The 12,571-nt window shown below is 39.8% G+C and overlaps 1 protein-coding gene across 3 annotated transcripts in view; it reads right to left on the reverse strand.

The window, feature by feature from the left end:
• zgc:110158 (uncharacterized protein LOC553590 homolog) overlaps positions 1–11,466 on the reverse strand; it is a 51,903-nt gene extending 40,437 nt beyond the window's left edge. For all 3 annotated transcript variants that reach the window (XM_038273570.1, XM_038273562.1, XM_038273554.1), the window contains exon 1: positions 11,242–11,466. In XM_038273570.1, the coding sequence (XP_038129498.1) occupies positions 11,242–11,297 (56 nt within the window). In that variant the 5' untranslated portion in view covers positions 11,298–11,466. The remainder of the gene's footprint in view (positions 1–11,241) is intronic.
• Between the last annotated feature and the right edge of the window lie 1,105 nt (positions 11,467–12,571).

The following is a 12,571-nucleotide window of genomic DNA, read 5'->3' on the forward strand; positions in this document are numbered from 1 at the left end:
TGGCAGATAATTAATTGACATATTACTGATCTTGCTGGATTTTATTCTGCTTTACTTCCATAAATTGCAGGATCTTCTTTACTTTCTTTGCCAGAAGATTTAAACTTTAAAAGCCTTGCCCTCATAATTTGCAAATTTATTTATTTATAAAGAAAATATAAACGCTGCTTAAGCTAATTCAAATGAAATTAAAAGTAAAATAAGAAGCCAACCTTATCACTGTCTGTAACCTACTAACAAGCTAAGGAAAGCATCAGATGAGCTATCTGAGAAACTAACTTACGTTTCCCCACTTTAAAATGAAACAAACATGGTTACTCATCCTGCTGATCAGCTCTCTTCACTGCCATTGAAGGCTCCAACGTGTTTTCTTTTCAGGTGCTGCGTCATAACAGTGGTGCTTCCGTGCCATGTTCATTTGTTTTTTACAAAAGTTGCATGTTACGACTTTTTTCACTTTACAAAGCGCAGGCTATTTTAATTATTGTGATCAATTTGCGCCGTCAATCCCGGGGCATGCGCGCTTCATTTGCAGTCTGGACGCTGAGGGTAAACTCCTCACTAAAATCCTGCGGCTCGGACTGCAGCGCTGAGAGGGATTCTTGTGGGAGAGGGAGAAAGGCGTTGGGATGGGGGAGGCGCCCCACGGCAGCAGCTGCCGCTGGAGGACAAGAGTAGGAACGATACATGCTTTCACGTAAGAGTCTCCAAAAGCCGCCAGTGACACCGTAAAAAGTCGCCAGATTTGTCGCTAGTCGCTTTTTAAAAAAATAGTCGCTGGAGGGGTCTGAAAAGTCGCTGAGTTGGCAACACTGCAACTGCGGCGCTGACTCGCTCCGCCATATTTTTTTTTCTTCCCCGGGATGACGGCGGCGGCGGATGACGCATTAATCGCGCGACACAACTAATCGATGATTAAATTCGTTGCCAACGCTTTTAAATGTCGATTTTTATCGATTTTATCGATTCGTTGTTGCAGCCCTAATCGTGACAACCCTAGGGCACAGGGACAGATTTGACGGTTGCAGAGGCTATGCTTCAGAAGCATAAATTGGCCTTAATGCTAACTTGGCTGATATTTACCCTCCTTTTGCTTATTTTATTTTTATTTATTTTTTTGCTTAAATCTGAGATATTTTGTATTGGGAAGAAGCCATTTCTCAGCTCTAGCAATGCCAAAGCTCTGTCTCAGGTTATTCCAACCTACTATCCCTGTTGGTGCAGAATCATCTCATGACAACGTTAGCATCAGAACTACAGGTAAATATCTACACATTTTGGACCTGTCACACTTAAAATAAATACAATTAAAACCCTTTGAGTAAAATTAATACTTGTGTTCTGCATTCCCTTCTAGATTTTCTATTGATGATGTATTATTATTTTTTAATTTATAGTTTTGTTGAAAATTGCTCTTTATTATAAATTTTTTATGTCTTTATGTTCTGTACCCCCAAGAAAAATACGCTACCCCACCAGGGCGCCTATGCTAAATGTGATCTAGGACCGCAACAGATATTGGTCAAAATCGTAATCACACTTACTGAAGATAGGTCAGTAAGCTGCAATCAGTACAGCCATTGTTATTAAGAAGAATAACAATAAAGGAAAAACAGAAAGCATTGGTGGATGTTACTGTAGCTCCTGAAAGAAAAACCATGTGAGCATTTACAAACTAACTGCGTCGCTGCTTCCATATAGCAAACAGCTGCATGTCATCAGGAGCATACGAAAACATCACTGTTCAATATAGGGCATTAGCAAATGTTCTCCCCCCCCACTGTCAACGGGGCCCGTTTACAGTTCAACTTTACCATATTTACCACTGAAATCTAGATTAGCTGTGGGCATAAAATAGATGCATGTCCATTAAATCGGATATGGAGTTTACACCGCCTTTATTCAATGCATTGCCCATCCAGCAGTTCTTTGCGGTCCCGATATTTTACACACTGAGTGAAAATGTGAGCTTTGTTTCCGTCATGTGGCTTTAACAGGCATTATTTTAAAGACATTTTAAAGAACATAATCTCTTTAAATAGGTCAACTCCGACAGATGGTGACAACCATTATGAGAAAAAAAAAAAAAAAAAAAAAACTTTCCCCCCTTCACTGTTACAATGATAATTATTCATCATTTAATCATTTATAGCAGCACACCTGCTAATTCTAATGAAAGACCATCATTGTCTTTTTAAAATTAGTTCTATTAGAAAAAAGCCCAACAACTCTAAAACAAAATAAAATTCACCAGTCTTATTAGATGGAGAGGGAAACCCCCACTGGCCCGACATTGTACTCCAAACTCCTTCACTTAGTCATGTTTAATAGGCTGTTAATGGTCCATCAATCGACCCGGAGTGTGGATATGACGGTGCCCCGTGTGCCCACAGCAGACACTCCTCTGACAGGCCAATAAGGTCCTAATGAGAAGGACAGTAACTCAGTGTTAGAGCTGGGCGATATGGCGATATATATCGTGAGGACGAGAGAAACATGTCTATCGTGACCTTTCTCCTCTATTTTTTCTATCGTGATAAACTTCTTTATTATTATTATTACTGCTAATATACATTTTAATATAATCTGTTAATATAACATTTTGCGTTTTTGCTATGCAAACTCTAAGTGTATATAACGAAAAAAAAAAGAGAATAAAAAGATAATGTGTAGAGAACGTGGTTTTGCGACACTACACCGCTTTACGTCACGCGGCTTTGCACCATACGTTTGCGACATTACTGATGGAGAGAGCCCGTGAAATTTCTTTCTGGCTTGAAAAAAAATTAATGATGGACACCCAAGAAGATTTTACCGTTAAAGCGGAGCTGCCTGGCTTATATGCTAGTTGTCGGGCTGAAGTGGAGAGAGAGGTACGCAGTGGTGCGACGCATTATGCGTTGACTACGGACATGTGGATGAGTAGAGCAACACAGCCTTATATGAGTCTCACCATCCTTATCACGGACTGGACCCTCCGCGCTCGGTGTCTACAGACCGTGTACTTTCCTGAGGACCACACCGGAGTGATGCTCGCCCAAGGTATGAGCCTGACATTGCTATGCACTTTTGTACGTTCGCTAGTTTTACTATTATTGGTTTTACTAATATGCTTACACCAATGAACTGTGTGCTTTTACAGCATACGCATCCATTACTGGACCTCACTGATATTATAATTTATTCTGAAGGGGGGAAAAGTGAAGGCTACTGCACCTGTGAGTGTTGTGTTTACACACAAAGGTGCTGTAGCATTCACTTTTTCCCCTTTAGAGTAAATCATACTGTGTGTATTAGTGTGTACTGTTTGTTATAGTTTGTTGTATAGTACTGTTGTGTTCCATGTTTTTAAACTGTGCAGCACGTTTCTCTTGTGACTGCTGAAAAATAAAGAGAACAACTGAAACACCCATAATTGTGGTACAGGTCGTATGATGGATCACATTTTTAACTACACTGACACTCCTATCCAGTAGAACATGTGGGCATTTTAATTAATGTATTACCAGTGCAGACACATTTCCTCTTAAATAGGCGAGGCGCCTCCTAGTGGAAAACAAGGTAAGTGAAAGACAAGAGAAAAAACTGGCCTTGGAATTTTATAAAATGTCAATAACAAATGAATATTAAATGATTAATTACTGCAGCGCAATAGCCAAGATTCTATACTGTTCACTGTCATGGCCGCAAATTGCATAACTGGTGTTCTTGGTTTGGGGTTGGGATTCTCATATTAGGAAACAAGATGATGGGTAAAAAATAGGCGATGAAAGATTTTTTTCAACCCTGTCCATCTGACGGACTATGAAAACATAAAATGCAACATCAGTTGTGGTATATCGTGATATATATCGTTATCGTGATATAAAATAATCCATATCGTGATATAGTATTTTTTCCATATCGCCCAGCCCTACTCAGTGTCATCGTCCCCATCAGCAGTCAATGAGCTGATCAATGAAACATGGTTTGGAGATAATCAGGCTGTTGTGCTCTTTGCTTTTAAACAACGATTGCTCTTCAGATCTTCCTTTGTTCAGAGGTTCAATTTACAGCTGTTGAAAACACATCTGCTTCTCTATGTGCTAACTTGAAACATGGCTGTGACAAAACCACGGCGTGTTGATACGCTGAGCGAAAATAGGACTGATCATTGATGTTAACGCTGATTAAATGTCTCCATCAACATGGCTTTAATTTTACACACAGAGAAAACACAGATAAAACCGTAATGTTCAAATAATCTCCTTAAAAATAACAAAAGATTTGTTTTACTAACTTTATGTAGATATCAACCAGATATTTTTGAAGACAGACACAGATCATTGTTATGGGATGATTTTTAAATCCAATTTTTCCTCCAATTTCCACTAATCATCCTTCCATCTCTCACCTTTACAACTTGGTCAATAAGATCTATATCAAATGTGGGCATAAAGACAATCGAACCGGCCAAATATGATGATGACAAATTCATCTTAATGAATAAACACTGAAATATTGTTATTTACCAAATATAACACCCCAGGATGTGATTCTGATTCTGCACACATTGATACTACAAAAAGGATTCAATATATTATATTACATTTTTATTAACACCATCTTTAACATTTGTTCCTCATTTAGATCACAAAAAGCCATAATGTAGAATTAAAACCTGAGATAAATACGGTAACAGTTCAAGGCGTGACTTACTTTGTTCTCCTTTTAAAATAAAACTGTCAATGCTATTTTTTTTTACTTGCTATTCCTGTGTCACAACAATGAAATATGATGAGTGCGACCAAGTCCCAAGGTCCTGTACGCAGCTTGGCCAAAATGATGCAATAGCCCCAACCCACCGTAACTTTTGTGACATATTGGAGCGGCCGATAATGGACCATTATGACATATATGTCCTGATAATCAAAGTTTCACAAACTGTTTGATTCTGGTCATTCACCCTGTGGTTACACCCCCTCTGTCACATGTAGTGATGTCACATTACTGCGTTTGCATTAAGGACACTAAAACAACATGGCGTCACCGTCCACCATGTGGGCTCACTTCAACGTGTCTGAGACAAATCATTCCTTCACCGAATGCAAGACATGTTTAGCAGAAGCTTCACAATGAGAAAACTTAAACAGCAGCAATAACCCCCCCCAAGATGTCATACGTCACTTAAAACCATCCCCGTGACAGCGTGTGGAAATCATATGAAACTGCTAGCTGTGGTAACGCTAACCCTGCAAACTGACTAGGGATGGGGATCGTTAATATTTATTGATATCGATACCTTTATCGATACTCCTTATCGATCCGAGTCTTTATCGATCCCACTATCGATACTTTTCTGTTATTTGGTGGAAAGACGATGCAACAAAATTTTTTTAACAGAACTGGTATTGCTTTTATTGCTTAACAAGTGAGCATAACAAAAAGGTTTCTAGCCTTCAATAAACATGGCTAATGTAATAGGCCAGTTCGAAATGACATAAAACTAACTAGAATATATTTTCACAATTGTTGGTTAATGTATTGTCTACTGTCACTTTTCATCATGTTTTTAGTGATTAGGAAAATATTTAACAAATAAATAATTGTATTTTTAAAAATAAATGTAATTTTTAATAAATGTGGGCATCAGTAGTTTAATTATATATTCTAAAATAGTTAGAGCAATATACGACTGTATTACTCATGTTTCTCGCTAAAAACTAAATTTCCCGTTTTCTTTACGTTACACTTGAACGCATCATGATAACCTAATTGTCGTTTTACTGAGCCAATCTAAACACAGCATCATGCAGCACATCTGAAACTTTATTTACTTTTCAAGCTAACTAGCTTGTATGCTTCCGATTACAAGACGGATTTCACAATTACTATTTTTAACTGACCGGACAAGCTACAAAGTCTGTGTGCGCGCTTACCAGTGGTACTCTGAGTGGATGATGAAGATGGGCCCGACTGTGGTGCGGCGGCAGCAGCCGGAGGAGAAGGAGTCTTTTCCGTTCAGCCATCCTCGAGTCGCGAGCAAAGTTAAGTGCCAGACTTCACTTGTTTTACTTTTAATATCTGTTTGCTTACAATTTCATTCCAAAACATTGGTGTACATGCTGCAGTGATTGGATTGATTAGATTCAAATGCTGTGACGCGACTCGAGGGACACACAATTATGTTACAGGACCTCCGGGAGAAAAAAAAAACAACCAGACTCGATAGTGGTATTGATAAGCCCAAACGTTATTGATTTTCGGGTTTTGAAAAAAGTGGAACCGGGTCCTTGATGGAACCGGGTTTCGATCCCCATCCCTAAAACTGACTGGACTGATAACCATTGACGTGACATTTGATGACTGTAAATGGTTTAACAGGAACGATCACAAACTAAAGGGATTAGCGACATAAATCACAGAAGTAATAGTGCTTGCAGTTTTCCTTCGTAGAGGACCTAAGCGTTCGGCAGCTAATGCACTATCTGGAGCCGCGTTATGAAGTACCCAGCTGCCGCTACTTTTCAGACACCTGTTAACCAGGTATGTATCAGGCTATACAACAACACGCATTCCCTCTCTGCTTGATAAAAAAGAAAAATTGCAAAGCACATAGTTTCATAATGCACATATGGATGTATAACGTTAGTCATACCGAGCAAAGTAAAAACTTGCACAATATTTGATAGACAAACTATATTCTTTCAATTAATATTACCATTTTTTTTTTTTTTTTTTTTTTTTTAGAGTTTTTATGCCAAAAGCGGCTCGGTTTTTCGACAGTAGGCTGAAAGGAAAGGGGGTATAAGAGAGGGTGAGAGGCATGTGGGAAAGGACCACAGTCTGCATTCGAACCCAGGTCGCCCGCGTCAAGGACTAAGACCTCCATACATGTGTCGTGAGTGCTAACCACTGCATCACCTGCACGTCTCATTTACCATTTTTTGAGGAAATGCATTGTTGCAGTATTCAAGTTACTCTTCATTTCACATTTTCTCAGTTCTAATGGCCTTTCATTGTTTGAAAGTTGTCAGAGTTTGCCATATATGGTGATTTTTTTTTAACAACACTGCTGCAAGTTGAATTTGGTTAAATCAAGCAAATTTACTGTTATTTAGTTTACTTGTGTATCAGTTTACCTTAGATATTTACAAAAGCAACTGTCAGCTTATTATTGGTTATCAGCTACCAGAAATGGGAAATTATTGGTTATGGTTATCAGGTTATCCCTATTTTATTATGATTGGAAATGTTTGCATTCAGGGAAAGGTTCCCTACAAAAAAAAGGGAGAAGTGTAGTCAATATGTTTGCAGCAGCAACAGGTGAAGAAGGGGCGATTCATCACTATGCCCTATACAGCAGGAAAGAAACCTTGTCAACTGCTTTACTTTGACATTTTGTTTGGACCACTTAAAACTAAAAAGGTATGGTACAGGAAGTTAATAACAGCAAGCCTGGAGAATGTTTGAATTTGTGGTTTCTAACCTAATTGTTAAAATGCTAATATTATAGATAATCTGAGACTGTTTTATGATGTAAAACAGAAACCATGATAATATTTTACTGTTGTCCCTCCCCTTGCCTCTGCAGCTAAACCCCTGCTTACAACTTTGACTCATATTCTTCAGGAAGGAACGTAAAGAATGGGTCAAAAAAGTGAAGCTCTTCAGTGAGGTTTTCTTAAAGAACGTTTACATAAAAGTCCTTCTACCAAACTTTTTAAAATAGCTTTACAGCTATTTAGCAGAATTTACAGTTTAAAAAAAGATGGGTCCAGGGTTGAAAACGGAAAGAGTTGGAAAAGCTTTTATCATCAGGTCAAAACCAAATAATTCATTGTTTTTTAGCACGTTATTCATCTAAGATATTCAAAGTAGGAGATTAGTATAGAGTTCAGTGTTGGGCCTTGTTTAACATTCTTATAAATCACTTTATTTAGTATGTTTACCCTTCTTGTGCCCAGCAGGGTCGCTCCCTCTTTAGAAAAAAATTAAAAAAATCATAAAACCAAACAAAAGAGAAAGAGGAGAAAGAGTTATAATTTTCCATCTTTAACCCTAACTCACATCTGAAAGAGAAATGCTCAGCCATCCCCCACCAACATATCCACGAGAACAGGTATTGTCTTCAGCACTGAGGTGAAGCGACTCCATGTTTTGCAGCAATATAGCTCCATTTTCATATTTAACATTATAACTCCAACAGAGAGTCGTTAACGCAATATGATCTGCAAGGCAAATCACAACATCGGCTGACATGTGAAGCAACGTTCTATTCACAGGTGCACCACTTCCTCCAACTTAAAACTCAAAACTAAAACTAACATGGAAACACCACAAAACAGGCCCTTAAAAAAGGTTAAATAACGGCCTGTTGTGTTACAGTAAGACAATGGTTCTCTGAGGCTCCAGGTGAAGCTTTATGAGATGACTGCTGATTGATGATGCTACATAGGAGGAGAAATGAACATCGCTCCAGAGCGTTAGAACACATACGACCCAAGCCTGACCCGTACTTACTACCAATAGTATGCAAATACATTGTTAGTATGCAAATGTAGTCTGCAGAAGATATGAATAGGCAAACACTGAGCTGGTGATTCCAACAGGATGATATCTCAGCCGTCCAACCCCCCAACCCACGTTTAAGACATGTTTCTCACTTAGGAGGCTAACATTGGATATTTTGTTTATCCTTTTTAAAGATAAACTCACATTAGTAGCTCTTTAAATCAAAGAATCAGATATCCACCAGATAACGTTCAAATACTTTGAGAAACTGAGGTTTAGTTTAAGTTTAAAACTGTGTTTGTGTCACATATGGATCACTGCAATGCTAAAACTGCAGAATAAATGTATAAACAGGCAAACTTAGAGGCAACCAAAGAAAAAAAGAAGCTGCTTTGAATTCTGAACTTTCCAAAAGCTAATTTGAAATCATCATAACTAGTTTGAAGCACCCAATTAAAACACAAACCATAGCTCCTAAATGCAGTTATTAAAAAAATGACCAATAAACCCAAGAGGATGGAGACTTCCTCTTCTGCTGAGACACAAAAACTTGACCACTGCAGCCGGGGGAATCTGACCACTTTCTGAGGTTTCCAGCAATTTGTAGGTCACAGAGCTCTCTTTGACCGCTGGTGTAGAGTGTAAGTCACTGCCACTTGCAGGTCAGTCCGGCTGAAGCCTGCGCACACATTAGTTACCTACAAAGCACGCACTGACATTACACACCGGTTTTCAATCTGACTTAAACACCTATAGGTTTAAAGCGATTTGGGGGAATTTTTTGAAATGTCCGGCAAAAGCTCACAGGAAGCCTGACGATACAGTAAAAGCTTCAAGTATTGATACTACATCCCTGCACAGACCAGGATTATGGGTTAGCTTGATACATGAGCATAGAGGGGAGTTTGACCTGCAGTAGGAAATGTTTAAGGACTTCATTCTTGTGTTTGGAGGAAAACAGGATCATGCTGCAGATACCCTCCAATCCTTCATGAGACCGTCAATGAAAATTTCATGTGTGGCATCGTCGGTGTGCTCCTTGTATAAGGGGCTGCTTGTGCACGCACCTGGCCTGCTGCATTATTAAAGCTCAGGAGCTGGCTCTTTGAAAAGGAGGAGAAGTTTGAGGAGATGAGCCACAACAGCAGTGGAAGAGAGGAGAAAAATTCACTTTCTGCAAGATGTGCAGAAAGCGAAGCAGCAGGCCGGGTTTAAAAGTGCAGAAACAAAGTAGTAGAACATAGGAAAGTGCAAAGGGTTGCAAAGTTTAAATGTTTTTGCTTCTTCGCGCCCTCTCCTTTCTCCCTCAAAACTTCCAGGGACAGGGAGCCATGCATGCACCAACTTCCACAGAGAGTGAAAATTCCCCCCACGGTGTGCACCATCAGTAGATCTGACATCTCGCCCAGGGGCTCGCGACAAAACCCCCTCTTTAAACATGGATGAATCGGCCCACCACATCTCACTTTTCTTTTCTCCAGCTCGCTCTCCCTCCCTCTCAGCTCTTGATGCAAAGCTGAGAGCAGCTGCTTCGGTCTGTCTCAATAATTCAACAGCAATGTGAGGGATGAGGTGCAGGGAAGCAAGATGAAGACAGAGAGGAGGAAGAGCTTTGAGGAAAACAAGAATACTTAAAGAATAAAAAGTCATAAATTAAATGGAGGTGCTCGTTGATTGGCATGCAAACTCTCAGTTCCACCTGCATTGAGTAAAAGTTGGGGCAACACAAAGTTTAACAGCAGTCATTGAGGGATACGTATGGTTATGGCTGACTGGAAAGGGAAGTGGATCCAGGTTAGAGGATCCTGATTGGCTGCTAATGCACAGCTGATTATTTAATTAATATTTAAGGTCAATTTGAGAGCAATTCATCTTGTTGAAGTGTTGAAAAGGGGGAACCTGCACGTTTCTTCTGGGCGAGACTGAGGCATGCAAGACAAAGGGGCTGAGAGAAAAGGGGGGCTGCAGCTACCCTTGCCTTGCAAAGACCCATCAGATCAGCCCCTATTCCGGGCTGCAGAATGGAGAGCTTTGCACAGCTCTGGTTGTCAGGAGGTCTGCACTGATAGGAGGAAGGAGGGAGGGGGGCACAGAAGTTACAAAGCGGGACGAAAACACGCGTGGATACAATGCAACCCAGCGCGATCAGACTCGCATCCACTCTGCGAACAAGCCACGAACACGCTAGTTTGTAACAAAGCCCACTCAAAACAGCTGGATCCTATTTTTAACCCACACAATAAAAGGCAGCTAGATCCAATACTAATGCGCAGCAACAATAACTCCAAATGTATTGTTCCCCATAGTGGGGTGTGGGGGGAGAAGGAACTCGAGTGGGACACATCCAAGCTCTTTATAGCATTTAATAAGCGCGCGCGCACACGTGTACAAAAAAAAAAAAAGTGGTGCAACTTTACCAGAGTGTTTGAGCTGTACAAGAGCAACAAAACAATTAAAGAGCAGGAGTGACAGTGGCTGTGGAGCTAGCTGCTGGGGCTAACTTAGCACACATGCCTGCAAGTTGGATGATGCAGGAGGAGAGACGAGAAGGAGCTCCAAAAACACACGAAAGAAGAAGCAAAAACACTAACTAGCTCAGCTTCACGTGCAGCAGCCGTTAAAAGTTATAGCAGCAACTTATGCATGAAGTCGGAAGTTGGTGAACAGCTTTACATCAGTTAGCAAGTATAGCCAGCTAGCACACTCCTCTCTTCACTGGCTGTTGTGACACTGCGATAATTTACTCACTTTTCTCTCGCTTGGCTATCGGAGGGGACCACAGCTCCTTTACCCTTGCCGTACATCTTGGAGGCTGTTCTCGGACTTTATTTTATCCCACTCGACACCTGTCAAAGAAAGCGACAGGGATAACCTACTATCTCCATAGCTACCCAGTTAGTGTTGTCTCCCTATCTCTCCCTTCCTTACGCTCTCTTTGCTCCGGTTTCCTTTTTTTTTTTTTTTTTTTTTTTTTTTTTCTACATCCCCAAGATTGCCCACAAATCAGGCAGGGTTTCAGCCGGAGGGGGGAACTTGAAACAGTCCAGTGGTGGAGCTTTTTTTTTTTTTTTCAATCGCTGTTCCTGGATTCAGCTCACGCCCCCCTGTTATGAGACGGTGGGGGCTTCTTAAAGGCACAGTGTCCAAGTTTGCTCAGACTTCGCTCAAGTTCAAGTTCCCTTCAGGCCTCCATGCAACTTTTGTCTTTTTTTCCCCCTCAGTAACACTCGCAAATTGTTACGTTTAATGCCAATTCTCTCTAAACAGTGGTATGAAAAAAATCACAACATAATTGCAGGACTTAATTCATTGTAATTTTTTGCATTTCTGCACTCAAAACATAAAATAACTGCCTTTATTTTAACGTTTTAATCCACAAATTACATCAAAGCTAATTCAGGAATTTCAACAGCAAAATCAGATACTATGATTATAAATTAATTAAAAACTGACCTCATAATCAAAGCCTATAATAGAATCTATAAGCTATAAGCTCTATAATAGAATAGAATAGAATAGAATAGAAAATATCTTTATTGTCCCACAACGGGGAAATTCTGGTGTTACAGCAGCAAAAAGATTACAGAAAAATATGGTCACAAATGTGTTAGAAATAAAATATTAGTGAAGAGTAAAAAATAAAAGAATAAAATACTTTACTGTAAAATGTTTTAACAATATAAATACTGTGCACCTGGAAAATAAATGACCAATATAAAGCTGTGGACATTTTTAAAGTAATGGACATTTAAAAGATAGCAGCAACATCAGAGATGTGCAAAATGACAGCGGCATGTTATTTCAGCGACTAAAGCCAGGTATACACTGTGCGATATTTTCTATTGTTGCACGCAGCTACAGCTCAAACTGTACGACGAAACCACAGGGTTTAAAAGTTCGCAGCTCACGATGCAGCGTCGAGAGATGGCGCTGGTCGGATTTGTCAATCTGGAAGAAGAGAAACAAGAAGAACTTTGCATATGCACAGTGCTCGAAGTTATGGTAAATCGGCTCGTAGCTATGATTCAACAGCAGGATTTGTCCAAGAACACCTAAAGACGGCTGTTTGAATTTCAAA

Source organism: Cyprinodon tularosa, unplaced genomic scaffold (genome assembly GCF_016077235.1).
Source record: "Cyprinodon tularosa strain WSP-4 unplaced genomic scaffold, ASM1607723v1 ctg120, whole genome shotgun sequence".
Lineage (NCBI taxonomy): Eukaryota > Metazoa > Chordata > Actinopteri > Cyprinodontiformes > Cyprinodontidae > Cyprinodon > Cyprinodon tularosa.